The sequence below is a fragment of the Agelaius tricolor genome, unplaced genomic scaffold, assembly GCF_023055355.1.
Source record: "Agelaius tricolor isolate 1412-34295 unplaced genomic scaffold, bAgeTri1.0.p SCAF_24, whole genome shotgun sequence".
NCBI lineage: Eukaryota > Metazoa > Chordata > Aves > Passeriformes > Icteridae > Agelaius > Agelaius tricolor.
This window is the reverse complement of record NW_027269284.1, coordinates 3,420,022-3,448,007: the sequence shown is the minus strand read 5'-3', so window position 1 is coordinate 3,448,007 and position 27,986 is coordinate 3,420,022. Positions and strand designations below refer to the sequence as shown.

The 27,986-nt window shown below is 45.2% G+C and overlaps 1 protein-coding gene across 2 annotated transcripts; it reads left to right on the top strand.

Moving 5' to 3' along the window:
- On the top strand, window positions 1–27,963 carry SMYD1 (SET and MYND domain containing 1). 2 transcript variants are annotated; one of them, XM_071447294.1, is made up of 10 exons: window positions 1–137; window positions 10,334–10,510; window positions 12,023–12,236; window positions 13,640–13,770; window positions 15,494–15,532; window positions 18,217–18,409; window positions 22,594–22,686; window positions 24,138–24,301; window positions 25,803–25,971; window positions 27,425–27,963. In XM_071447294.1, exons 1-10 carry the CDS (start codon window positions 1–3, stop codon window positions 27,581–27,583), a joined length of 1,476 nt encoding a protein of 491 aa, XP_071303395.1. In that variant the 3' UTR covers window positions 27,584–27,963. The 2 variants fall into 2 exon arrangements, with proteins under 2 accessions (XP_071303395.1, XP_071303396.1); XM_071447295.1 differs by lacking the exon at window positions 15,494–15,532.
- Window positions 27,964–27,986: the final 23 nt, after the last annotated feature.

Here is a 27,986-nt window from a genome sequence, read left to right as displayed (position 1 = left end):
ATGACCAAAGGAGGAATGGAGTCAGTGGAATTGTTCACAACTGAAGGCAAAGGCAGGGGTTTGAAAGCCCAGAAGGAATTCTTGCCTGGGGATGTCATCTTTGCAGAGCCAGCCTACGCAGCCGTGGTTTTTGACAGGTAAGAGAAAAGCGCTTGGAAAACTCAGAGCAAAAATGATCTCGCTGCAAAATTTCATCTGGGTGGTTGTACAAAAGTTTGGAGGTGCCTGGATGACATCAGAGGGAAGTCAGAAGTCTTCTGGAAAGACACCTTCACAGTTTATAGTGAATGTCCTTCCCAGGGCTCAGACCCGCTTGCTCACTTGCAGCAGGTGCAGTTTGTTTCCAGGATGTGGCCCTGCAAGGTGCTTGGTGGTGGAACCTTTGAGAGAAGCACTGAAAGGTGCATGCACTCAGTGCCTCACAGAAGCAGCCCCGTGCTGCACTGCAGAGAACTGCCAGGAGCCAGGGTAATTCAGCTACAGGAGTGCCAGACTGGCTTTGCAGAAGTCTCTGGTGGGTAACACATGATAAAAGTGAGTTCTGTGGTGCTCTGCTCACTTTTACCATCCCCAGCTGCCCTGGAGCGAGGAGCTGCTGGGGATCAGCAAGTGACACTGTTTCTGTTAAACAGATTTAATATTTACAGCTGGCTGAGCTAACTGGAGACAAATGTCTGCTTTTGCTCTTTCACGAGACTGGTTTTGAATTTATGTTCACACTGATGTAGCCAGACTCTGAGTTCTGGTGCAAGGATATTTTTCTTTTCTGCTGCTTGTTTTAATCACAACATTCACTCAACCTGTGCTGCTGGTGTTGCTGGTTAGGTGCACACTTCTGCCCTTTGGATCAGTGGAAGATTCACTTAAATAACCTGGAAGAGAAAAGATGCAAAAATGGATTTCTGTGTTGATTTCCATTGGATTAAATATAAATTAAAGCCTCTGACACAAATGAAATTTCTTCAGCCTTATAACATGGTAACTGAGAACAGAATGTGGCCCTGATTTTTAAACTGAGGACTTAGATGGCAGCTGAAGGTTTAATTCTGAGCTGAAGAAAGTTGTGAGTGCTCTTCAAGGGCATCATGGTGAGTCCTGAGACTGAATTTTTAGCCCCAGACAGCCAGTGACTCCAGTAAATAACCCTAAGCCTGCACACCAAACAGGGCTGTGAGCAATTCTGCTTAGCTGAGTTTGTCTAATTAAATCAGCTCTGCTGATGAAGTCTGGGGCACAAGCAGAGGCTGTGCTGCTGTATTAGCCCTGGTCAAATCATAGCTGAAGCTGCTCAGTGCCACGGTGTGATCTGGCAGTAGCAGAGAATTGGATATTAAATGTGCAGAGGAAGAAATAAGTTTTTTTATGTGTCTTTCATTCACTGTTTCTTTGTCCTTTAACTGTCAGTGGGTGAACATGATTATGAATCTTGGCCGTAGCAGGAACGACACCTTTAGTTTTTATTTTAATATGTCATTGCAAGAGCTCACATGAAAAATGTCTTTTTCCACTTTAAAATGTTGAGTTCTTGAAGTCTTAACCCTGAGCTCAATTACAGGAGTTGGTGACAAAATAATTTCTCCTTGATGTGTCCTTTTAGCTCTTCAGTGAGTACTTGTTTCACTCATGTCACCAGCTGGAATTTTGTGGTGATTTGCTTTGGAAGTGCTATGGACAATTATTTCTATCAAATGCCTTATTAAAAATACTTTTTTTTTTTTTTAAACAGCTGGAAACATCTTGGCTTTTGATGGTGGGTTAAAAATATTTTTTCTTCCATGTGCAATGTTGCACCATGCAGAGAGCAGAGCTGCCCATGTTGAAGAGCTGCAACTTTGGTGCATTTTCAAATGTCACTGGTGTAATGTGAGATAAGGGCAGAAGCTGTCACAGCTCAGACTGCAGGCTGGGTCTCAGGCTGAGGTTTCCAACAGAAAACCTCAGATGTGTTTCCCTCCCTTCCTGCCCAAGCTGGGCCTGTTTAGCTCCCAGAGGGCAGGTCCAGAGGTTGAGCAGCAGAAGTCAAGGTAAGCACAGCCCTTCTCTGCAACTGTTGAGCAATAACAATGGATTCTGACCCTCCTGTGGCACATTTCATCTCAAAGCACTGAATATGGGTCAGGGGTGAAACACAGCCCCAAAATCTCCGAAACAGACCAAATGCTTGTTGGTAAGAGCTTAGCAGGACATAGCCTGGGTGTGAGATATAATGGAAACACACATTTTCCTTGTGGCAATTACCCTGATGCTTTTCTTCCACACACAGGGCTTTGCCTTTAAAGGTCCCTTCTATTGCTGTCCCAGGGTTTCAGCTGCATCAAACTCCATTGAATTAATTGCTGTCAAAGAAGGGTTGCCTGCATCCTCATATTCTTTATTCCTGCAAGATTAAATCCACACCTGGCCTTGGTAGCTGGTTTTATCCTAGAGGAACTGCTGTTGTCTCTGCATGGATGAAGAGCCCAGTGAAGGGGCATGTGCCTTTCCTAGCCCACAAACACAGGTGTATAGCTCCTAAAATTGCTGTTGAATCTACACTATTAGAAAAGGGCCTCAGCCTGCACAGGGAAACCCAAAATCCAGAGTCCCTCATCCTAATTCAACTCAGTATCTCCCATGCCTTGCTGAAAGCACGGTGTACTATGGAAAAGGGACTCAAATATGAATGATTGCTGGGTTTAAGCTTTTGGCTCAGGCCCTACCAAATATGTGACCAGATTTTCCAGAGATCTCAGCTGCCTTTGTGCATAAAGACCACACAGATGCACTAGAGTGCAGAGCTGGTCTCTGCTTTGCAGCCCTTTGAAGAACTCAGTCCTTTGAGAAGTCCATTCCCAGTCTGTGGGTGTTGAGACCCTGAAATCCTTCCCCTGGTTTTGCTGTTGAAAAGTGTCTGGAAGGCAGCTGCAGTGCAGAGGCCACACAGGGATTTCTGTATGGCTGCATAGGATGTGCAGGCAAAGCAAAGATCTCTGAGATTAGGAGGAGCAGCTCTGCAGAGATACAACACTGTTGTGCTGTCCAGAGCACAGCTTGGAATGGAGATCAGACTGGGATATCAGCCACAATTTACCTGGCCAATAACCAGATGGTCAAGTTTAAAGTCAGTAGCAAGTTACACATGGGAGCTTAGACAAGCTGCCAGGCAAATCAATCAATGCCCTTCCTGCACTTACCCAGAAATTCAGGGCTGTTATCACTGCTGGGAGCTGTTTGGAGAGGTTCTTCTATCAGCCCACTATGGATCCAACCCATATATATACATATATTTATATATACATATATATATATATATATATATATACACACACACACACACATTTATATATTTATATATTTATATATTTATACATTTATATTTTTATATTTTTATATTTTTATATTTTTATATTTTTATATTTTTATATTTTTATATTTTTATATTTTTATAATTTTATTTATCTAAATGCATATATGTACACACACATACATATATATATACATGCATTTTTATATATACACATACATACATTTATATATAAACCCTGTGGATATCACAGTACAGACTCCGACCTGACTGACATGTGTAGATAGAGATGGATACCTAGACAGACAGATACATGTGAGGAGCTGTCAAAGTAATTTGTCACCCAGCTGCACTTTGTTGATGTCTGTCTTTCAGCACGAGGCTGAATTTGAGGAATTGAGATTTTATTTTGCTAGGAAAAAAGGCAAACGTTTCCTTTGACAAAACTCTATCATCAGGTAGAGCCTAACACTGGACTTCTGTGTCCAGACAAGTGAATCCAACACTAAATGCTGATATAATTATTGGAATTTTGTATGTTCAGTGAACACAGACATCTACCTTTGAGCTGAATGGCTTTCCAGACCCCACTGAGTCTGGTGGGGAATCTCTACTCAGACACAGGGGGTCCAGATGAGCACATCTAGGTGTCCAAATCTACAGGCTGCATCCCACCCTGGAAATCCCTGAAGGTCACAGGGACCCTGAAAGCCCCTGAAGTTGTTTAAGTTGGGGAGGGCTTGTACTCTTTAGGACAATGATGATCATCTGAGCAGCAGTTTTTTACATAGTGCCAGAGATTTTAATCCAGAAGTATGTAAAACTCAAAGAAAAATGAGGTTCCTATAAACACCAGCCAGCTCACAGTCAGATTTTAAGGCCAGAGCATGACTCACAAGGCTAACCCTGTTCATTTCAGGGGGGTTGGACTAGGACTGGGTGACCTTTAAAGGTCCCTTCCAACCCAAACCATTCTGATTTTATGATTTTATGACTTAGTTGCTTAACACACTGTGTACTTAGCATTGACTCCTGTATCAAGCCTGTTACTTCTACCTGAATGAGAGCAGGCTGCTTAAAGAAATGGTGAATACTGATGGCAAAGGGATGCAGAACTCTGTGTGATTTCCAGGATAAAGTGCAGACACAGCCTGATCTCTGATTTACCCTTGCTGTCCCCAGCTGAAATATCACCCCGAAAACATCACTGTCAGGCTTTGCTCAAGCTGGAAATGCATCTTCTCAAGGGATTCTTTGCTTTTGTTGGGGTAATTTTTCAATTTGCAAGGGCCCTGAGACTCTCACTGAAGCTTTTTCTAATGCTCCCTCCCTCTTTGCTTTCTCCCTGAAGATCCCAGGTCTCCTTTCCTCCATCACCTTCCCCACCATGGCATTCCCAGTGCCTGGTCTCAATGTGCTGTATGTGACCTTCTCCTCTGACACATCCCTTGGCTCTCAAACCTACAAGAGTTTACATTTCCTATAAGCAAGGGGATGCCTCATATGTCTCTGTCAGCCTTTGCCAAGAGAAATTTGCTCTTTAGCCAGCAGGATTTGAGGGACAGTGGTCAAGGGAAACAGTGTCATGTGGTGGAAAGTTGAGTCACCTGAAGGTCTGCTTGATGAGTGATCTGCAAATTGATAAAAAACTGAGATCTTGCAATTTTTGTGTGTCTTTTTGATGTACAAAGAGGCCAAAAACATTTTCCAAGGAAATGTGGGGAGGTCTGCTATTGTAGTTAGGGTGATCTAGACATACAAGAAATCCAAAATTTTCCATAACAGCATAACTGAAAAGATTATGGGAACAAATTCTTTGAGTTGTCACCAATAAAAACTGAGAGCTAATGTGATCATATTCATATTTTAAAAATGTTCTGGGGTTTGATCTTTTATTACTATCTCATTTGTTCAAAAGCCTAATTAAAACCTGGGAACAAACCCAGATTTCTAAAAGAAAATCTCACCCACACCTCTAAGAAAAGGCTGGGAAATCTTGTAATGAAAGACTAAAAATAAAATAGTCAAAAATTAGTCTAAAATAAATCCTCCTCTCAAATCAGAAAAACTAGGATATCTCATCCCTGACATTTTAAAGATGAAAGTACTAAGCTCCAACTCTTTTTAAAGGAGCAAACCCATTCTTATGCTGATAATTCATCTTTAGGTAGCAGGTGCATTTTCTTAGGCTGTTGTCTTTAATGAAGTGTTACAGCTTCTGCTCTGAAAACCAAGGAGACTTTGCCCTACATCCTAAGTTGTTCTTATGCTGTTCTCTGTAGCAGACTGAGGAGAGAGATGTCCTGCCAAGCAACAATAAATAGGATTTAGGTGTAAGTTAGGCTATCTCTGTGTATCATCTGTGATGTACAGAATAGCAGGGACCCATGGTTAACAGTTTGGGAGCTACTCACTGTGTCTATCAGCTCCTCAATGAAATCCTCCTCAGTTCTTTGCACTAAAGCCATCTCACCTGGCTTCCCCAGGCCATTGAATGAGATGTTTTGTGTGCTGGATGGCAGATGTTTGGGCTGTGCATGTCTCAGAGATGAGGGTAATACATTTCCTTGTGACAGTGCTCAACTCTGGCAGGTCCAACAGACCTTAATCTGTCTGAATCCAATCCAAGCAGTTACAAGAGTTATTTGTTTCTTGTGCTTTCACTGCAAGCTGGGCTTGCAGGAGCCATGGTTTAGCTGTCAGTGCTGTGTTACCTCTTGCATTTGTTGGCTGGCACGTTGAATCACTGTAGCTGCATTCAGGATTAGTTGGAGCTGTGTGTCCCACCTAAGTGTGGGGGTCCCAGTTGCCAGGGTCCCAGTTGTTGATTTCTCTGGGTCTGGATTTTAGGCACTTGAGACAGTAAATTGTGTTTGGACTCAAGTGTTTATTATTTCTGATCAGTAAAACAGTCTCACTACTGTGAGTTCTGCAGCTTTTCATTAGAAGGCACAAAATGGCCAACAGTCTCTTGGTACAAGGGCTTTTAAGACTAAACTATCCAATTAAGAAAGGACACCTAGATTATTTTCCCTTTTAACCCAATAACTGATCCCACAGAGCCCACAATGCAGACTTTTCTGCCCAATTACAAAATGTCACCCAAACCCAGGAAGAAGAAGGAAGAAGAAGCAGGAAGAAGAAGCATGAAGAAGAAACCCAGGATGACACCCTGTGCCCTCCATCTTGCTGCCATCCACAACATACTAAAAATCCCAAAACCTCAATTTCTCACCAAGTGATACACCTACACTGCTCTCTATAATCTGTTTCACACTTTTGTGGATTCCAGTCTATCTTGAAGTCTGGGAAACTTTCTCCATGAATGAGGGTGAAAGTCAGTGCTGCCCTGGGGGTCAGGGCACCCCAGAGCAGACAGAGAAATATTCCCTGTGTGCCCTGGGTTTCCACACATAAGTGATGCCAGAGCACGTGGGCCCTTCAGAGTTCAGCTGGGTTGATGCTGGGGTGGGAAGGAAAAGTGGCCAAGGAAACCTGAGGCTCCCCAGAAAGTCATTCAGTGACTCAGTCAGTGGCATCTGCCCTCTAAGTCAGCCCTAAATCCTGACCTGGCAAGCTTGTGATGGGCTGGAGGCATCACTGTACTGAAGAAGGTCCTGGTTTGGGCAGGGTGAGAACCAGTTCTCACTATGTGTGGAAAAGGGCACTGATCACCTCAGGGGCTGTGGAGTGCACAGACAGAGCAGAAACCAGTTGTGCTGTCCCTGTGATGAGGCAAGGGAAGCTGAGCAGCAAGACCCAGAGGGTTCAGACCTCCAGGGTTCCTTGGTGGGTGCCACAGCAGAAGGCGCCTCCCCAGGCTCCTCTCCAGGAACTTTTAGTGCTGCCTTTGTGCCTCAGGTTTTAGCTTTTATATTTTTCAGATTCTGTGCTGCTTTAGTGTGTAATTCTGAGCTTCATGTTAGGGGATGGTGAGCTCTCTGCACAGAGCAGGGGGAGAAAACAATTCCTGCTCTAGCTGGGAACCAAGGACAAATCTCAAACCCAAGAGCATCAAAAACGTGGACTGAAGAGAGAAAAACAAGAAGGATGGGACTTCATAAACTGAAGCTGTAATTGGACAATTAACTCCAATATGCAAATGGAGCAGAACTTATAAAAGTGACAGACCCTGTGACTGGTTGTGCATTTTGTGACCATTTTGGGTTCATCTTGGGTGCAGCCCTGGCTGGGTTCTTGTGCTGCCCAAGGTGGATCCATTGAGGCCTTCTAATAAATCTCTACTTTATTCTTTAGCTCTGTCCAGCCTCAGCTCTAGGTCAGCCCTCACAAGGCATCAGCCTGGCCATACATGGGCATGGGCTGCTCTCTGTACTGGAGGGGAGATCTGGGGTACCTGGCACCATTTTGGGTTGTGTCAAACACTTTCTAGACCAGACAGAGAAGGTTTTGTAGACCAATGATTTCCGCAGGCTGAGAGACTTAAATTTAATCTCAGGCTGCTCCACCTGGAGAACCTCAGCCTTGCAGAGGGGATGAGAGAGGAGCCTGTGAACCATGCAAGCCTTTGGTGTCTGGGTGTTGTGTGTCTCCAAGACAGGTGGAACCAGAACCCAGCCAAGGCAGAGCCCCACTTTGTCCCTCCCTTTTGGAGCATCCAGTTCTGAGCTCCTCTGACACAGCAGGAGTTTCACAACTGCCAAGGGGCACCTGGGGGGTTTAGGTGCTTGCAGATGCTTAAGCAATGCTAGTTGAAGTTTTATGGAATGGATCTCAAATACTTGTGTCTCCTGATTTTTTTTTACCGTGCCAGGAGTTGAGCCCAGGCCTCTAGAGTCCTGATAACACACAGAATCCACAGATCCAGTATTCTTTGAAAGCATTTTGGGGCACAGAGGATCCCATAATGGTTTTGTAAGAGCTGCAGTATTTCTTACACTTGCCAGTCAGATTACCTGGGAGTAATTGTCTCTGTAGTTTCAATACCACAATGGCTGCTCCTTCTCTTTCTCAGAAAGTCTTGTATAACATTTTTGGAGCATTTCTGCATCTCCTCAGAAATGAGGGATCTCCAGAGCTGGTGGTAAGTTCTGCCAGCCAGGTTTGCTTTGGAAAATCTGGACACCCCATGCAATAAACAGCAAAATGCAAAGTCAGCATTTCAGTATTATTTTATTCTCAGGGAGCAAACTGAGGGGAGAGAAGTACCTGTTGAAGCCTTGGATTTTTTTTTTCTTTCTTTCTTTCTGACGGCCCTTAAAACACCTGGGTGGCAGGAGGGACCCCCATTCCCCATGTGAGATATCTCCCTGTGCTTCCTGGCACGATGTAACCATGTGGGTTTATCAGCTCTCTGGCTCTGCTTTGCCTTACAAGGAGTTTAATCTCTCTTGCACCTCTCTGCCCCCCTGACCTGACAGCTGACAGAGCACAGCCTCACATTTCTCACCAGCTCTCAGCTCTCCCATTGGACACAGTGGAGCTGGCTGCATCCCCCTTCCCAGACACATTTCCCCCTGCCCCATCCCAGCTGCTTGCCTTACATTGAGCTCCCTCCAGCACTGCTCACTTTCCTAAACCTTTTTTTCCAAAACCTCATTTTTGCACATGGTTTTGTCTGATGTGGGGGTCATCCTGCTTTTAAATATGTGGCCCTCTTTGTCCTGCAAGAGCCAAGGCACAGGGTTGATTAAGTCAGCAGCTCACACAATATTTTCAGAGAAAAGAAAATGCATTTAAAATGTACTGTGATATAAATATAAATATGCATATGTATGTGTGTACCTATATATAGGTATAGGTAGCGCAGGGACAAAGGAGAATCTTTGGGCTGGAATCTCTGGGGCTGTGAGTCTGATTCCTGCTTGTGGCACATCCTCCTTACAGGCTCATCAATAATATCTTTTTTTATTTCCCCATGCCTCAGTTTCCCCAGTCTGCACTGTGCACAATTATAAATGTTCCTTTGATCACGAAGCCTCTGTGGTCCCTGAGCTTTTTGCAGTGAGGAGAGCCTCCCTTCTGGCACCAGCAGTGCCTGAGTGATGGGAATTTAAATTCTCCTGTACTGTCAAGCCTGGCTGGAGGCCCAGATAAAGTGGGTGGTTGCCTGGAGAAGCAGACAGCTGCAGACACCAAATCAGGCAGTGAAAGCCTTCTCTAGCAGCAAGGGGAAAGTCCCAAAATTTTTTGGACAGGAGACCAAAGTGTCTCCCCCTCCTTCTCAGTGAATTAAGTTCTAGGAGCAAGAGCTGGACACCTGAAGGGGAATATGGGGGAGGTTTCCCCCCACTTTGGGACCCTGGACACTCTCAGAGGGAGGATGTGAGGTCAGACTTCATCATCAGTATCCTCCCCCAGCCTTGGTTATGGTTACATGCACACAATTGTAGGATGCTTCTTGGAAATCCTGTTTTGAACTCCCCAAAGATGAAATACCCCTTTTGAAGGGGTCCCAGTTATTCCATCACCATTTAACTTACAGCAACAGCACCAGGCAAGAACACAACCATTAAGCTGGGTGGGATGTTTCTCCATCCTCCCCAAAAATCTTGAGGGGTTCATTGTTGTGGTGTTGAGAGGGTCCTCAGGATGAGGTGAGAGATGAGAATCTGACTCCAGGTTCTCAGAAGGCTGATATTATATTATTATATTACTATATTATATATATTATAATATATAATAATATATATTATATATATAATATATATAATATATATATATTATATTAAAATGATATACTAAAACTATACTAAAGAAAGAGAAAGGAGACATCAGAAGGCTAAACAAGAATGAATAATAAAAAACCTCTGACTGACTCAGAGAGTCTGACACAGCTGGCTGTGATTGGTCCTTAATTAAAAACAACTCACATGTTTTGATAAGCAATCTCCAGGCCACATTATAGAGGAACAAAACATGGAGAAGCTGAGGCTTCTCATCTTGCCAGGAGAAGAAATCCTGGCAAAGGGATTTTTCATAAAATACCACAGTGACAGTTCATTTGTGCGCAGGGGTACAAAACTGGCAGGGATTTCACTGGGCAGAGCTGGGGCCTCACTGATCCAAGGTGTCCTTCTGTCCTTGCAGCCTGACACACGTCATCTGTCACACCTGCTTCAAGAGGCAGGAGAGGCTGCACCGCTGCGGGCAGTGCAAGTTTGCCCATTACTGCGACAGGACCTGCCAGAGAGCAGCCTGGCTCAACCACAAAAACGAGTGCTCTGCCATCAAGAGGCATGGCAAGGCACCCACCGAAAACATCAGGTGAGAGCTGGCCCCCGTGGCCTGGGAGAGGACAGGACAGACATGGGACATGTTCTTCTTGTGGCAAAGAACAGCTGGGTGGCCTGATTTGGGCAAGGTGGAGGTGGGAGAAGGTGTAGGATAGGCCAGGAGCATCCCTGAGATAGGGAAGGTACGTGGAGGAGTGTTGTGGTGTTGTGAGGGTCCCCAGGATGAGGTGAGAGATGAGAATTGACTCCAAGTTCTCAGAAGGCTGATTTATTATTTTATGATATTATATTAAAAGAAATTATATACTAAAACTGTACTAAAAAAAAAAGAGAAAGGAGACATCAGAAGGCTAGACAAGAAATTATAATGAAAACTCATGACTGACCAGAGTCCAAACACACCTGGACTGGGATTGGTCATTAAGTTAAAACAATTCTCATGCTGGGTAAACAATTCTCCAAATCACATTCCAGAGGAGCAAAAACATGGAGAAGCTGAGGCTTCTCATCTTGCCGGGAGAAGAAATCCTGGTGAAGGGATTTTTCATAAAATATCATGGTGACAGAGGAGCATCAGTGGCACAAGAGATGTGTTCTTGTTTGGGTTTTTCTTGGTGCTGGGCCCCAAAAACTCTGAACATGGTAAGGTAAAGCTACCCTGCATGGTTTAGGAAGTGTGGGAAACTGGGGAGTAGGTGGGAAAGTGAAAGAAGAGATGGGTTCTTCCCCAGTTTGCCTATAGGATACACTAACTTTATTGTATTTGCTGGGAATGTCCCAATGAAGGCAGGAATGATGAATCTCACTCCATGTTCTCAGAAGACTAATTTATTACTTTATTATACTATATTATATTGAAGAATACTATACTATACTAAAGAATACAGAAAGGATACTTACTCAACACTAAAAAGATATATAAAAATGAAAATAATGAAACTAATAATGAAAACTCCTGACTCTTTCCAGAGTCCCAACACAGCTTGGCCCTGATTGGCCAAAGACTGAAACCAACTCACACCAGAGTCCAATGAAGCAATCACCTGTGGGTAAACAATCTCCAAACACATTCCACATGAGCACAACACAGGAGAAGCAAATGAGATAAGAATTGTTTTCCTTTTTTTTTGAGGCTTCTCAGCTTCCCAGGAGAAAAATCCTTGGCAAAGGGATTTTTCAGAGAATGTGAATGGCACATAACTTGTCTTCACATTCTAGCTCCACCATAAAAAAATGAGAGGAATCCTCAAGGGAACTGGGAGCAGTTGTGGAGGGCTGGGGACCTGGGGACCTGTAGAACATCTCCAGATGAGAACACACATGCTGGGACAAACCCTGCATCTCCCTGTCCTTCAGAAGGCTGAGGATGCTGACCATCCATCACCCACTGGATGCTGAGCCTGTCTCAGTCAATCTACCTTCACACCATTCCCCCCAGGAGATGAGTTTTGATGAATTTTGTTTTCTCCACGATGAGTTTTGATGAATTTTGTTCTCTGCCCGTGGCGCTGGTGCTGTGACCCCGTGGCTGTCCCCTGGCCAGGCTGGCTGCCCGCATCCTGTGGAAGATGGAGCGGGAGGGCACCGGGCTGTCCGAGGGCTGCCTGGTGGCCATCGAGGAGCTGCAGAACCACGTGGACAGCTTTGGGGAGGAGGAGAAGAAGGAGCTGCGAGCTGACGTGGAGAGTTTCCTGGAGTTCTGGCCGCCCCACTGCCAGCAGTTCGGGATGCAGCTCATCTCCCACATCTTCGGGGTGGTATGTCCGAGGGGGGCAGTGCACCTGGGGAGGGTTTGTCATGCCAGCTTGGGGAGAAACTCTGCAGCTGGCCTCATGGGAGGATGGCTGACTTCATCCCATTCCCCACCTGCTTCTCCTCTGCACTGACACTGGGAAACTGAGGCATAGCAAAGGCTGAAGCATTTTGTCTGTCTCAATGTGCAGACAAGTGTTTTGCTCAACCATAGGTGCTACATTTTCATCACATGTCCCACTGGGCATCTCTCTGCACCTGGGAGAGCTGAGAAAGTATATTTTTAGTGAATACATCTAGAATATATTTGAATATAGAAGATCTGGTTTAGTAGATACATTAATGTCTACTAATATTGCGTGCATTAGATTTTTTACGTTGACATAATATATACAATAAAAATAGTAAAAAATGGAAATATATTTAATAATATCAATCACGAAGTTGTTAACTACACATTTTTGTTCTCAGTGTAGCAGAGAGGAAAATTCCAGTTCAGGCTGAGCTGCTCTGCTCCCAGCCCTGGGTATCCCTGCACTGCCCCCTCAGCTCCCAACACTGCCAAGAGGAGACACAGGCTCTGCTCACCCCTCTGCCAGTGGCTGCTGTGCAAGACAAGCTGGCTTTTGCCACTCCCAGCACAGGGAGAGGACACAGCATGCTTTGGTCCTTTCTTTTGGAACCCACACCACAAAGAAAACCCAGTCCACTGGACACAGGGAGACCCTCTGTGCTAGTGACCAGCACAGCTTGTCTGTGCAGGAGAAGGAAGTACAGAAAAACAACAGAATCAGTTCACAAAGGAAATAAAACTATTAATAGGGTAAAATAATCAGCAGCTGAGTTAATTATTTCCTTTGATTTATCCTATCATGTTTTCTCTTTGCAGATATTTCCATTATTTATGCTTGTGCCTAAGAACTGCTCTGTTCATAATAGTGGATCATATAGAAAAGTGAAATAATTCATTCTTGGAATATATGTCATGCAAAAGTAGGAATGCTGAAAATTCACAGCAAAGAGTAGTAGCTGGTTTTTATGAGTTTTGAGGGCAACCCAGCAAACATGAACAGGTTCAATACAGCAGTCAAGGTTAATTTCTAACTGATACCTGTTTTCATGAGTGTGAACTTTGCTTTCTGCTTGAATTGCCTCAAAGTCATTTTCCTGTGACCTTTCTCTGGATTATTTTCAGGAACCAAATATAAGGAAATCAATGCATGGCCAAACCAAGTTTATCTTAGGCATCCCAAGTGAACACTGACAGCAAATATTCTCTAACATTGACTCAGCTCTGGCCTGGTCCCTCTGCACGAGTCCTGCATTGCTTCTCTTCTGATGCTTTATGCCAAATGTGTTTCAGCTTTTTCTGCTTTAACACTTCTTCCTGCCTGTGTTTTGGGGCTAGATCAGCTGCAATGGCTTTACCCTCAGTGACCAAAGAGGACTGCAGGCTGTTGGTGTGGGAATCTTCCCCAACCTCTGCCAGGCCAACCACGACTGCTGGCCCAACTGCACTGTCGTCTTCAACAATGGCAAGTGAGTGGATTTCTTTCCTTTGGTGCAGCAGGGATGGATCCTAACAGCCAAAACTCAGCAGGGTCTGCCACCCCCAGTGCCAGGTCCCTGCCCCAGAAAAATCTATTCATTCTTCTTTCCTTCTCTAGCTCAGAAAAAAAACCCCAAACAGTATTTTCTTGCTGAAGACAAACTGGTTTTTCTCCTCATTATTTAAAAAATTGCCATCTGATGCACTAACAAATACATAAGATTTGACTCCAAATCCAGCAACTAGCGAAGAATTTTTCCCTAGTCTCTTATGAGTTTTGTAACTAGTCTCAAAATAGGTAGCTAAAGTAGTAGCAGCTGTTTAACTCACCCCTTAGATTGAAGTCTCATTTATAGACAGTTGAGGAGTAATTCTACTTGCAAATTATCAAGCATTATGCTGAGTCTACAACCCAGGAGTTTCTCCTAACTGAAGCTTGCACTCAGCTGTGTATCACTGTCTGCTGGTGTGTTTATAACCATTCCTAACACAGCCCCCAGCTGGTGAGAGTGCCATCTCAATTAATCACTGATTAACTCTTTAGCAACGGGACCTTAGTGACAGGTGTGATTGCTATCTGCAAGCAGAGTCACCTGAGAGTGCAGGGTGCTCTCAGTCTCTGGTCTTTTCCTATTCCCACCCCAGTCCTGTAAGAAAACCTCTGCAGGACGAGTGAGATGGGAAAACATTCAGTGGGAGATGGGAGATGTTTCAGCAGAGCTGGGAGGGGAGGTAGCCCACAGGAGGGATGCTCTGCCCTTCCCAGTTTCCAACCCATGGCAGGTATAAGCTGCTGTTGATTCAGAAAGTTGCAGTGTGTGCAAAACATTAACTGTGGGAAATTGCTTGCCAAAAACTGCACAGCCACAGGATTTCCTCTGATCTTTCTGCTATTTTACAGCTACCTGTCCTCACTAAACTTCAGTGCTATAACTTAACCGCCCCTCTTCCCCCCTGCCCCTCCTTTTTTAACTAACACATTGGTTCTGCACTCCAGTTATCACTGCTGGTTTTCCCTGATAAAACTACACCAGAATTTTCCAAGCAGCTGATAAGCCAAGAGAAAACAAAACTGGGTGATTACCTTGGTGGGAAATAGAGTCTGATCCAAAGTCAGGTTGGAGTCTGTACTATGATATCCAGTTGCCCTGGATTGGATCCATAGTGGGCTGATAGAAAAGCCTTTCCAAACAGCTCCCAGCAGTGATAACAGCCCTGACTTTCTGGGTAAGTACAGGAATGGCATTGATTTGCCTGGCAGCTTGTCAAAGCTCCCACATGTATCTGGTTACTGACTTTAAACTTGACCATCTGGTTATTGGCCAGGTAAATTGTGGCTGATAGCCCAGTCTGATCTCCATTTCAAGCTGTGTTCTAGAGAGCACAGCTGATGTCAGTGGAGACCTTTCTGTGCAGGAGATCCAGTCCCCTTGCTCCTGCCAAATATCAGGAGCAGGTTTTTTGTGTTCCCTGACCTAGACCACTCCTAAGATCACAGTGCCAGGGCAGTTCTCCACCAAATCCTCTATGGCCCAGTGATGGACAGTTTGGTCCTGGCAGCTGCACATCCAAAGGGAAGCTCTCCTGCAGTGCCAGGCACAGGCAGCCCCCTTGTCTCCTGTCAGTGCAGTGTCCAGTGCTATGCCATGTACCCATTTTTTTGTTGTTGTACTTGTACACGTGTAAACTGCAGATGTTTGTTTTGTCTTTCAGTCATGAGGCTGTAAGATCAATGTTCCACACACAGATGAGGTGGGTCAGTCTTGAAAGCATCATTCTCCTCCATTACCCTGTACCCCCCATGTCTAATGGAAAAGATGCAAAGACCCCAAGGGGCTCCCTCTGTTTACTCCAAATTCCACTTTTCCTGTTTTCTAAACTTCTCCTCTTCCCCTGTGTAAAGCCCCACTAAACCCAAACCTCACTTAACTCTGCATTTTGTAGTAAATTAAAATAATAGTGGTAATAGACTGTTCTTCCCCAGGGTGAATTCACTCTCTGCCTTCCCACCCCCTCCCTTGGCTTCCTCCCTGTCAGTATTTCCCCTCTCCACTTCTCATTTCTCCTCCCCTGACCATGGCAAGAGCATGAAAGTCAGAACAAGGTCTTGCTAATCTTGTACAGCCCAAAATAAAGCCTTGCATATTAGGAGATGAGAAATGACTGTGTTACTGACACACTAAATACTCATGCAACTCATGTTTCTCCTGCAACAAACTGTGCCCGAGGAATGTGTTGCCTACAGGAGCAGTACCATGAGATGTAGGTTTCAATTCCTTTTTATCATAATCCATGATTAATGTTCCACCTTTTAATGATGCCACTGTTACCTGATCCAAACTAAATAAATCACAAAAAAATGTGGAAAAAAAAGTCTTTGCTTGACTCATGGCATTTGGTATATTATAGTTAGTGTTCTTAAGGGGACACTGTTTGCCTTTAAAATTTAATTTCAAGCAGGCATGCACTTTCCTCAAAGAAGATGTGAAATGCATTTGAAGTGCTCTTCTTCACCACTGAATCTTACTCAGTACATTATAGATAAGGCCATAAAAAGGGGGGGAAAGGAGTTTCAGTTCTGATTAGAGTTGCTATTTGGGGCAATTTGAGTTTTGAGCTATCAGGCACTCACTGTGCCTGTGCATGCAGCTATCCAGGTCCCTGCTGCCCCTGGCAGACACTGGGGAAAGAGCCCTTGACAAGCTCAGTGGTGTACTCCTGGCTGACAGTGTCTCTTTAACTACAGTATTTAAAATATGCCATGTGTTTCCTGGCTTACCCCAAGGGCTATCAATGCCCTCCACACAAGGGATGGCTGCTTAAAATACCCCTGTGGTGCTTGGGCTATCAGGGGCATCATGAAAGTCAGAGGCTTGATTTTGCTTCTCTGGTTGCATGACTCACTTTGACAAGGATCCTGTGAAGTGTGAACAGGAATGTTTATGTGTGTAAACTTTTCAGTTGGGAATTGCTCTTTTTTGTGCACTTCCTCCTGGAATAGCTGGTTGCACCTTTCTCTGTCTGGCACTTTCCTGTGGTTGTGACATAACTAATAGCTGCCCTTTGTGACAATGGCATGTTTGGTGGTAAATTTTGTATGAAACCTGTTTTTGATATGGCAACACCCAGAGAAGATCAAGACCAGCCTTGGAGAAGAATTTTGACAGCAGCTTTAGCAGAGCTGGAAGACTTAGAGCTACGCCCTTGGTACTGAGAGCCTGTAACAGGAATTCCAAGGGAATTAAAAGGCAATTACAGGAGAATTAAAATCCCTTTGCAAAAACATGATCCCATAGAATAAGTCATGTCCTTCCCAAAAGGCTTCCTTCTAAAGCACCAGGTGATAGCTGTGAGTCCTCTGCCACCTCTGCCTTTGGTGAAGCTTTTGTTGGGTTCCACCTAGGGCACCTCATGCTCAGGTGGGAGCCAGCAGGTCCCCCCCAGCTCCATCTCAGGGCAGACATGTACATTAAACACACTGTTGAGCTCACTAGTAGCTGGGAGAGGAGGTGGATACAAAAGAACCCCTCACAGTTGGTATTTGATGGATTTTTTCCCCATTCTGGCCAAATTCTCTAGCCAGTTGTGCCTGTTTAGCCCCTACATCTGAGAGATGGCCCAGAGAAACTGGGACATTCAGTATGTGGAGTGAAACAGCAAGGGAATAGTTCTGAATCTCCACATTATTTAAGAACTGTTGTAGGGAATGACATGAGGAAAAGGGAGGTACAAAGGTCTGGCTTTCCAAATCCCATCATCAGGGGCTTGCCATGGATTTCAGTAACAGAGATTGGCAACTGAATTGTGGTAATAGGTCAAATGAGCTACTTAAAAATAGACTCTCTCCAGATAATTACTTCTAAGCTTTTATGTGGAAATGCATGAACAGGGTGAGGGCATCTCTTATGCAGCACCCAGAGGGAATTTATCTTAACTTTTCAAAGTGAAAATGATACCAAAGGCAGCAGAGCTCAGGATCTGGGAGTATAGCCAGGGGTGTGTGGGTAGAATGCAAAACAGCACTTAAAAAAAGACCCCAAATCCAAACTCAGCATTTTGGTGTGTATTTCTGATCTCAATGGGTTTTTTTTCTTCTGGTGAGATCTGCAACAAACTAAAAATTGATGTCTAGGTTGAGTCACCACATGGATAAATTAATGGAGCCATAACTTTATAGCTCAGACCTTTACATACCCCTACCAGGGACTTGTAGAAGAGCAGGAAAACCTGGTGTGAGTGTGTTCATGCTCTGTATTCAGTTACCAGGCTGCTGTTCACCTCTGCACTGCCTCCCTGAAGACTTAAGGCAGCGCCTTAGGGCGAGGGCTCACCTCTGCAAGCAGGGCAGGCTGCAGGATTTGTCCCTGCCGGCTCTGTGGCTGCACTTCTGCTTCTGCTGCTTCTCCAAACGCACATCCCATCTCCTGTGCCCCCAGGATCGAGCTGAGGGCCCTGAGCAAGATTTCCCCGGGGGATGAGCTGACAGTTTCCTACGTGGATTTCCTCAGCCTGAGCGAGGAGCGGCGGACGCAGCTGAAGAAGCAATATTACTTCGACTGCACCTGTGAGCACTGCAAGAAACAGCTCAAGGATGACCTGATGCTGGCAGTGAAGGCAGGGGAAAGCAAGGTATGGTCTGTCCTGCAGTGTCCAAACCCAGGGGTTGTCGGGTCCGGCTGTCTGTCTCTACCTGGACATTGGGTAGGGTGGTTCTTGGGTGGCACGCGTTTCAAAGGACGAGTCTGGACTCTTCAGCTTTTCGATCTTCAGATTGTTTATTGTTTCTTATCTACAAAATTTTCTGTCTGCCCAACAGAGGTCTGATCTGCAAGGCAGCCAAGGGCACTCTGACCACCCACGGGGCGGTCGTGTCTTTTTATACTAAAATCTACGTACATGATATTTACTTTATTTTCTAATACTTTTCACCCATGTTGGCAAGTGCACCTTCACCATAAACCAATCCCCAAGTGCCAACATCACCACAGGAGATGGAAGACAAGAAGAAGAAAGAAGAAGGACGAGACACGCCCTGATCCCTCCATCTTGTCTCCATAACCCCCTGTACCAAAAACCTTGAAGTTTATATTTCACCCTCTAAATGTGTCCCTTTTACACCCTTCACTCTAAAGTGATTCTCAAGCCCTCAAACTGCTGTCACTTCTGTGGATGGATCAAAATCAAGCCACCAAGCACTCTTGGCAAAATTCCAGGATTTCTGAGACCCCCAAGGGTTCTCCTGGCAACTCTGGACATCCGGAGTGATGTGCTGAGTTCCCACAAGGGGTGGCTGCTTCTCCTCTACCAAGGCACCTGTGGGTCTCTAGGATTGTGGTTTCTCAGCAGTCTCGATAGGAACATAGTCAGATTTTGGCAATGTAAAAAAATGAGAGCAGAATTGGACCTTGATTGAGCACAACAGCAATTCAAGCCCAACATACAAGGCTAGCTTAATCCTTATTATGCAAGATAAGTACAGTTTTTAATTTCAAAAAGCCTCCAGAAGTTACCTTTAACCTAAAAATCCAACAATAGACAGGATGCAAAAATATTGTAAAATTAGGTCTAGAGCTGAGAAAAAATGCTGGCATTTTGAGATTCTTGTGGTTTTTTGTTCGTTGTTTTTTTTTGTTTGTTTTTTTTTGTTTTTTTTGGTTGGTTTTTTTTTTTTTTTGGTTGGTTTTTTTTGGTTTTGTTTTGGTTTTGTTTTTGGAAAAACTGCAAGGGACTCTACATTTTGAGTGCAGAAAGAGAAATGTGTTGCAGGTGAGCCACGGTGACAGGACTAATGAGGGCTCCTGAAACTCTGTGCTTTGTACCCTCACAGCAGCTCCAGGAATGTGGGAAGCCTGAACTCCCAGCCCCTCTTTGCAAAGGCCTGTCACAAGGAGTTTGCACCTTCACTTGACATCTTTGCAGGCTTGCTGCAGGCAGACTGACTGTGAGGAATTAACAAGTTGAACTGCTCATTTTTAAGAAATCTTTCTTTTCCTTGGAGGTCTCACAAGTCATCCAGTAGGAGGTATAAGGCTGTGTCTTGCTGTTGGCAGTGGCTTGGCCAGCAGCTCCAGTTTATGAGTGTGCTGGCAGCTCTAAGAGCTTCTTTTTAGTTCCTCTGCCCAAGGATATAATTGCTCACAGGTTTTGTGATCTCTGGCAGTGTTAGCTTGGGGATTTCTACTCCTGCAAGCCTTATAAAGTTTATAAGGAAAGGCAAAGCAAGGCAGAGCAATAAGTGTATCACCAAGTCATTGATCTGCAGTGTTGAGCAGTCCCACCATGAATCAAAGAGCCCAGGGTTGATGTGGAGCAGGTGGGAAACGAAACAGAAAAGTTGGGATGAGGAAAGGTGGGAAATGAAACAGAAAAGTTGGGATGAGGAAAGGTGGGAAAGGAAACAGAAAAGTTGGGATGAGGAAATGTGACCTCACAGAAGCAGTGCCACCAGGAGAGGCCCAGTGAGATGCAGCTTCCTGGGAAGGAGCACAGAACTCTCAGCCTCCCTCTCAGGAGGTGCCAGGATGCCAAGCTCAGTCCTGTAACTCTTCTTTCAGAGAGATGGAGCCAAGTAAGGCTGGATACTGCAGAGTGCAAATCTCTCCTTGAGAAAGGTTTAGAGAAATACTGTTGAGCAGATACAAGGGAGATCCCTTAAAGGAGAGACAGGAGATGGATCTAGAGGAGACCCTTTCCTTGCTGGGTCATGTTCTCCTCTGCTGCAAATGACCCTGCTATAAACCCATTTTAAATTATCAAGCTTCATCTTACAGCTAATGCTGACAACTGTACCTCTCCACTTCTAATATAAAGCTGTTCAGAGCTCAGTTCTCTGATGCAGAAGGATTTTTATCTGGTTTTCTGCAGGAGTATTTTTGAACACATTCTCCAGTAGACAGCATTAAAAAAAAATCTCATCCCTCATTCAACACCTGCTATCAAGTCTTGACTGAACAGTGAGACCATGAATCACAGAATGATTTGGCTTGGAAGGGACCTTATAGATCATCTCATTCCATCTGCCCTACCATGAGCAGGGACACCCTTCCACTAGCCATGCACCATTCCCTTTTTGAGAGCACAGCACATAGCAGGAGGACATGCACTTCTGGGGGAATGTCCTCCACAGTGTGAAGTGCTTGTGCAGAAAAAGCCTGTAAGTATGCCAGGTGCATGATTTCAGCTATTAAAAATACACCCCATCCACAGACAATAAGCATCCAGGCTGACCTCACCCTCAGAGCACGTTGGCTGTGTCATATTTCCTGAGCTCAGGCACACCTGTCTGGGGGCAGCAGCACTCACAGCTGCATGGAAAAAGAGCTAGGAATACATGGGAGATGGACAGCTTCCATCCTCAACAGCTGCTCTGACCTCCAGTCCTTCACCCCTTCCAAAGAGTAGCAAAGTTCCTATTGTTTATAGTGGCAACTGACTTAGAAGTCTAGTAAAGGCAAGGGAGGATTTTTATTAGACAAAGCCACTGTGGAAATGCTGTTTAAGGTGCCTATTCTGGGAGTCTTGACTCAGCACAGCAATGTGGTTTGCACTGACATTAACATTGCCATTAACATTGCCTTTGGGTGTGCTCTGTGCCCCAGGACACCCTGTGCTGCTCAGACAGCTGCCCAAATCTGATTAGCTACAGTAGCTTCAGTATAATGCTATAGAATAATAAATCATAACACAAATGTTAACATAATAACATCTGAAACAGACAGGGGTAAATGGATCTGAAAATGATGGGTTTTCCTTCAATACTAGACTTTGAAGAGGATCTCCCATCTAGATGAATTTCAGATTCCTCAAAAGTCTCATTGACCAGGTGTGGAAAAAAGACAATAGTTCAGTCCTACAGTCCTGACTGCCAATCTTTGCATCCTTCATTGCAATATTGGGACTCAGCTTTTGATCTACACCCAGAGGTCTTTCCTGGCTGCTGGCTCTGCTGTGTGTCTCCAGACCAGGCTCTTGCCAAAAATTCCCAGAGTCATGTGACTGTGGGCTGATTTCAGATTCCTCATTTATGAAAAGGAAGGCCACGATAGAATAGTAGAGAAGTACAAATTTGAAGGGCTCAGAGAAGCAGAGGATGAATGCTTGTGCTGGATATCATGTTATATTACAGTATTAAGAGAAGAAAGAGGTAGCAGCTAATTATGAGCTCATAAGGGTTTTGCCAGGGGTTCCTAGATGTGCTTCATGTCTCTAAATGGTGAAACAGAAACTTCTTTGAGGTGTGAGGGAAAACACATTTCCCTATCAGGGTGCAGCTGAAATCTGACCTCAGACATCTTAGGGAATTTGGAACTAATGACAGCATTTCTCAGGGTAGGTAAAATCCAGGGATCTTTCCTATTCCACTGATCTCTCATTAAAGACCCTCATTTCTCTCTAGCAGCTGCACTAAGAGCACCTTATACTCACCAGCTGGTGGCTTTCACAGCCTCTTTGGTATCTCACAAGACCTCACAGTTGCAGGGTGAATTCTGCCCCTTCTCAGAAGGGAAGAGTGGCAGGGAGGGTTGAGGAACCTAGCCATGCATCTCAGAGGCACATGGCCAGTACCCTGACAGGAAACACTCGGTGAAGTCAGCAGGACCTTCACCTTTTGACCTGGAACTGGGACATTGCAGCCCATTTCAGCCTTGGGCAGGTCTGAGGGGCACACTGGCATTTGCAACCAGCAGTGGGAAGCGGTGATGTGGGAAGCATCCCACCAAGGTGATTTGGACCAAGCATTCTTTCAACCAGCACCTCTTGGCATGTGTGAGGCAGTGCCTTTTCCTCATTGGTGTCCCCACTGCTGTCCCCAGCCCTCTGCAGACACGGTGAAGGAGGTGATCCAGCTCTCCAAGGACACGCTGGAGAAGATCAACAAGGCCCGCATGGAGGGACATTACCATGAGGTGAGTCCTGGTGCTTCTGCTCTCTTGCTGCACACACGCTGCCCAGGAAAGGAGGCCTTGTCCCCCTCTACATTCTTGATTTATGGATGAAACTGTAAAGCACAACCATGTCTGAGACACCCCAGACTAATTTCTTTTGTAGTGATGACACCAGGAGATTCAGGTGACTTCCAGCGCCTCTGACTGACACAGGTGTTGAAGCCAGGGCTCCTGGGTGAAACTCATGAGTTACAGGGCAGGTGTAACAAGTCAGCCCTGGCAGGTAGCCTCTATAAAAGAAGGACAGTGGGTTTGGGAAAGGAACAAGACCATCAGGGGTCTTTGTGTTGATCTCTTCAGTGTCCTGTGTTGCTCATTTGTTGGGTGCTGAGTATAGGTGTGTGGTTTGGGTGAACCATGGCCCACCTTGGAGCCCAAGCTGCAAGGGCAATGGCTGAGAGAACTCAAACAATTTCTTTTTTCTCTCTCTCTTTTTCTCACCCAGGAAATATTTAATTGTTCTCCTCAGAAAGTGCTCCAGGTTGAGTAATGACCTCTGGGTTTTAATTGTCTGTGGGAAAAGGCTGAAGCCCCCTGGAACAGGAATCTGGACACTGACTCATGGCTAGATCAGGCATGGAACAGTGCAGCTCTGTGTCTCCAGCCCCAAGGGTATTAAGAGTATTCCTTGCACTGAATATTTTCAGAAGGCTGGTGGATGGCACTGGGGTATGAGTCCTACAGGCACTTGGTGCTTTCTTCTCCTGAGCAGTAGAAATCACTTTTTCCTCACCAGTTTGAGGAGTGCAAGCCTGGGAGAGAAAGCTGTGAGTTCCAATCATTTTCATAGGCTGAATTCTCTCAATAAATCAAAGCACATCCTCTCTTCCCCAACCTTCACAGAGGCTGGCTCAGCTTCTGGGACTGCTATGGACTGTGCAAACCACAGGGTCTTGGGTCTTGGGTCAGCTTCAGGCCCAAAGGTGTAGGAATGTGCCTCCTGTAGACAGAGTGACAAAACTATCCTTTGCCCCCTTAAAAAGGAAATAAGTCTAGAAGTTGTTTTCTTTGATCAGGTGAAAAAGGCATCTTATAGGCCTGGAGGACTTCACTTCAAACTTAAGGATAGCTAATTGGACAGGAGCCAAAAAGTCCTGCCTGGGCAATTTACTAGAAAAAGAAGAAAGCAAAGCAACTTATTGCTTTTGTGAGGTGTTTTACCAGGGGCAGGAGAGCCAACCTGGATCGGTTTTTCGCTGTAAAGAGTTTTGTTATTTTGCCTTTTATTAAACCTTTTTGTTTCCAACACTGCAACAGAAGCCATCCTGCTGATTTTATGCCTTCTAAGGTAGCTGAACTATCTTGGGTGTGATGTAGACCTCCAAGAGCTTATGAGACCTGGCTTGAGGAGGCTCCTATTTCTCAAAGGTGCTTGGACTGACCCTTCCTGTCCCTGCTTCCTCCACACCCAGGTTGTGAAGCTGTGCCGTGACTGCCTGAAGAAACAGGAGCCTGTGCTGGGGGACACCAACATTTACCTGCTGAGGATCCTCAGCATTGCCTCCGAGGTGCTCTCCTACCTGCAGATGTTTGAGGAAGCAGCTGACTATGCCAAGAGGATGGTGGATGGCTACCTGTGCGTGTGTGCCCTACTCCTGGCAGCTCTCTGTGCTCCTGCCATGTTCAGCACTGTGTCACAGGAAACATTTTCTCAGTCTGCTCCCATGAGGGCAGTGATGGTGAAATTCATATGGGGACCTTTTTGTACCACCAGACAGAGAGGAGTCCCTTCCTAAATGCACAAAGGCTCCCAAAAACCTTGATTTACTAAACTGGAATTGGCAAATGGTTTAGGAACATCTTTCACTGGCCTTTTTGTTTTGTCTCAGAGGCATCTTAGGGCTGCCCTGATAGCAAGACACAGAGCCTGGACTGTCACTGCAGGAGATGCCTGTTCCCTGCACCCTGCAGGAAAGAGAGGTCAAAGAGAAACCATGTCAAATGGCTGTCACTCAAGATGTCCCCTCACTCCTGAATATTACATGGATTTTCTCTTGGCTCATTATATGGTCCTGTGGTAAAAGCTTACTGAGAATGAAGAAATTCAGGTTTAGATCCAGGGTAAACCTCACATTAAAAATTACATGCTTTATTATTACTGAGGTTTTATGACAGGACTGATGAGTATTTAACAGAAGTAAAAAAAAGGAAAGAAAGAGAAAGAGTGGAAACTGTTGAGAAGAGAGAAAAGCCTAATTCATCATCTCATTCACCCTCCTACTGAGGACATCTCACTCATTACTTATCTTTTTGGGTATTCTACCCCAAAGGCCTGTTATATCTTGTTCTTTTGCAGAGGGGTGACAGAATCACCTCCCTGGCTTGCAGACCTAACCAGCAACTTCATGTCCCAGCCCTGGTGCTGAGCTAATTGACAGAGAGAAAATTCCTTCCCCTCTGCGTTCCTCACCTTTTCAGCCCATGGCTAGGACCTTGGTAGTTTTCTTTCTTGCTTTAAGTGCCAATTCAAAATTCCAAAGAAGCCCTTGAGGGCGGGTTTTCAGCTAAGTCCAAGCAGCTTCTAACTCTGCTTCAGCTTTCAAAGTTGGATATAGAGGAGAACTTTCATTTTTCCCACCTTAGGCAATGAAAATTCCCAGATGAAGGGATGCATCTGCAGAGGGTGAGACGAACATTTCTGGAGTTTCTGGAACCACCTGTTTCTCTTCCTGCTTTGATTGAGGAACTGGTGATTGTTGCATTGTTACCCCACTAAGTGTGTCGGGTTAAGCTGCTGCCCTCTGAGCTGTAGGCTCAGATCTGTGCTCTGCTTGTGCCAAAATATTGACAGAGCGTGGTTTTCTCTTGGCATGAGATGACAAAGCTTGGCTTTCTCCAAGCCAGGAGCTGAACTTTCCCAGTTCACATCCCATCTTTCATAACTCATGACCCTGTACAGCTCTGTCCTTGAGTAATGTGTCCCCTCCCCTTTCTAAGAAGGGCACATTTCAAGGGCATTAGCTGCAACAGGCTCTTCACCTGAGCAAACAGCCTGCTCTTTGGCAAACATATCATGTCAGTGACACTTTTAGGAACCCAGATTTCTCCTGAACTAAAATTACCCAATGTTTTCCCAGGAAAATTTACCATCCCAACAACGCTCAGCTGGGGATGGCCGTGATGCGGGCGGGAGTGACCCACTGGCACGCTGGCCTCATTGAAGCTGGCCATGGCTTGATCTGCAAAGCCTATGCCATTCTCCTGATAACCCATGGACCTTCCCACCCAATTACCAAAGACCTGGAGGTAGGTGCCATCTCCTGTCCTGTCTCTGCTCTCTACCTGGGCAGGATTACAGTTAAACTGTAGAAACAACAACCTATAAGAGCTGAGATGTATGAAGTGCTGACTGCTTCTTACCAGTGCTGTGGTTTTAATTAGATTCTGTTACATTCTGCTGGGAAATGCATGTCCTTTCTTATTGGAAATTTTCATCCCTGAAAATTCCAGCGAAAATTCATCCCAGCTTTTATTCTGCACCAGGAGATACATGAGAAACGGCAGCTGAGCCCCTGAATCTTCTTCGAAATTGCTGTGCCAAAAGACAGAGCCCCCATTCTTCCAGCAGGCTGATTTCACTGCTCTCAGATGGATGACATTGCAATTTGAGTATATCAAATTACATGTGGTGGATGTGCCCAGTTTCCCATCTGATTTTCTTTATTGGTGTCCATTCTTCTTCATTTACCACTCCCCACTCCTTCTCAGCAGCAGTGTGTTTTTTCCTCAGATGACTGATAGGTGCATTTCCTAGCTTAGAGTCAAGACTGGAGATCCCAGGGAATTGCACCTGCTCAGATGTGAGGAATAATTTACAATTTCAGCTGGGGATCTATTATTTCTGTAGCCCCTAATTCACTTCATGTAACCTGTTTGCTTTATAGCATTCTCCTTTATTGCCCTCCAAAAATTATAGGATACTAGATGAAATCCTTTATTGATGTCTTAGTCCCCATATAGCAGAGCTATAACCTTTATTGGTGCAATTTTATATCTTCAGAAAAATTAATATCTACTACCTAAAGCCAACCTGTTGACTGTTTCCATATGTGTAGCAAAGGATGAGACACAGCACCTCCATTTCTGTGTTTCCCTTCACATTTTAGGAAGAAAATAGCAGATATATGGCACATGTTTATCCCTGTGCTCCTAAACAAAGGGCTGAATAAACACCCAGACAGGTGTAAATATATATCCTAGAATCCCTTCTGATCCTCTGCTATAATGCAGCACTAGGAATGACTGCTGCTGCTGAATCCTGGGGTCTAAAGGGTGCAACTGTGGGACTGAGCAACCCTCTTGTCCCACTTGAGGTGTCCCCCACCCTCGTGATGAGCCACCCCAAGGGCCAGGCCCAGGGTGTGGATGGGAAGTGCACTCATTTCCTGGCTCTGCACAGCATCACCTCCAGGTCCTGCATCACTTTTTGGAGTGTGAGGCTTCACAGTAGGCAGTGGAAAAGCTGGATGTGGGAAAGGCTGATGCTTTCTTCAGCACTCAGGCAAATGGGAGTGAGAAAGGAGCAGAATATTTGTGTCCAGCCAGCTTTGGTCCTGCTGGTGGGACACTGAGGGCAAGGTGCCTCAGCCACTGCATGGCCTAGGACATCCCTTGGGGACAGTGCCTGAAGCTGGCAGTGTTTGACTCACGTGCTTTGAGGTCCCTGTGTGCCAGGATTTGTCACCTGCTGTGTCCCCAGGTCATGCGCGTGCAGACGGAGATGGAGCTGCGCATGTTCCAGCAGAACGAGTTCATGTATTACAAGATGAGGGAAGCTGCCCTCAAGAACCAGAAGATCCAAGTCATGCCTGAGCCCAGCAATGAGAATGCACCAAGCCTTTTCCACAAAAAGGAATAAACCCAGAGCTTGACACCAGTTCATGCCTGCAGGATACCATCACCCGTGGTACTTCCAGACACTGGGAATGTGATACAGCCATGGGATATATCCACAAGGATTGTTTCCAGTGGCACAAGTCTGACAGCATGGACCTGCTGGGGGAGCATCCTGAAAGCTCTTCTGAGGGCTTAAAGCAGAAGAGGTCCTGGCAGAAACAACACCCCTTTTTCTATCACTAAGGCATTAAATAATCTAAGAAAAAAACCTTGTTATAAAATTATTTACATTTTTATTGGAAGCGTGTTTCTCTCTACACATGTCCTGGTTCTGAATTCCTTTGTTAAATTTTGATTGACTTTTCCTAAGAGGTTCTACCACTTCCTTGAGAGGACATAATATCTTTCCAGTGCTGTCCAAGGGA

Coding starts and splice junctions, on each gene's coding strand:
- SMYD1 (XM_071447294.1), top strand. CDS start 1: ATGACCAAAGGAGGAATGGAGTCAGTGGAATTGTTCACAACTGAAGGC. Junction 13,771..15,493: donor GTCGTCTTCAACAATGGCAA/GTGAGTGGATTT, acceptor TTTGTCTTTCAG/TCATGAGGCTGTAAGATCAA. Junction 15,533..18,216: donor ATGTTCCACACACAGATGAG/GTGGGTCAGTCT, acceptor CTGTGCCCCCAG/GATCGAGCTGAGGGCCCTGA.